General features: G+C 54.7%; 1 protein-coding gene across 1 annotated transcript in view; it reads right to left on the reverse strand.

Moving 5' to 3' along the window:
* The window catches only part of ETH_00042835 (uncharacterized protein), a gene marked incomplete at both ends in the record, with an annotated part of 3729 nt that overhangs the window by 2693 nt on the left and 714 nt on the right, over positions 1–322 (reverse strand). The window contains one exon of the mRNA XM_013375368.1: positions 201–320. Coding sequence (XP_013230822.1) covers positions 201–320 — 120 coding nt within the window. The remainder of the gene's footprint in view (positions 1–200; positions 321–322) is intronic.

The following is a 322-nucleotide window of genomic DNA, read 5'->3' on the forward strand; positions in this document are numbered from 1 at the left end:
TAATCACAAAACACCAAACGCCACACCCGAAACCCTGAACCCTAAACCCTAAACCCTAAACCCTAAACCCTCGGCGCGACGACGCAGCGAACCCCAAACCCTAAAGCCCGAACCCCCAACGCCAAACCCCCAACCCCAACTCCCCAACCTCCAACCCCCAACCCCAAACCCTAAACCCTAAACCCTAAACCCTAGCTCACCGCACATACTCCGAAGTGTAGTATTTGTCGAAGACGCTGCCCACGTTGCTGCGGATCCAAGCGCCAGCAATTGCTGCTTGTCTTCTTCCCCTGTCAGTGAGTCTATAGAGAGAATTGTGGCG

This window comes from Eimeria tenella, genomic scaffold (assembly GCF_000499545.2).
Source record: "Eimeria tenella Houghton genomic scaffold, Eth_scaff2725, whole genome shotgun sequence".
In the NCBI taxonomy this organism is placed as follows: domain Eukaryota; phylum Apicomplexa; class Conoidasida; order Eucoccidiorida; family Eimeriidae; genus Eimeria; species Eimeria tenella.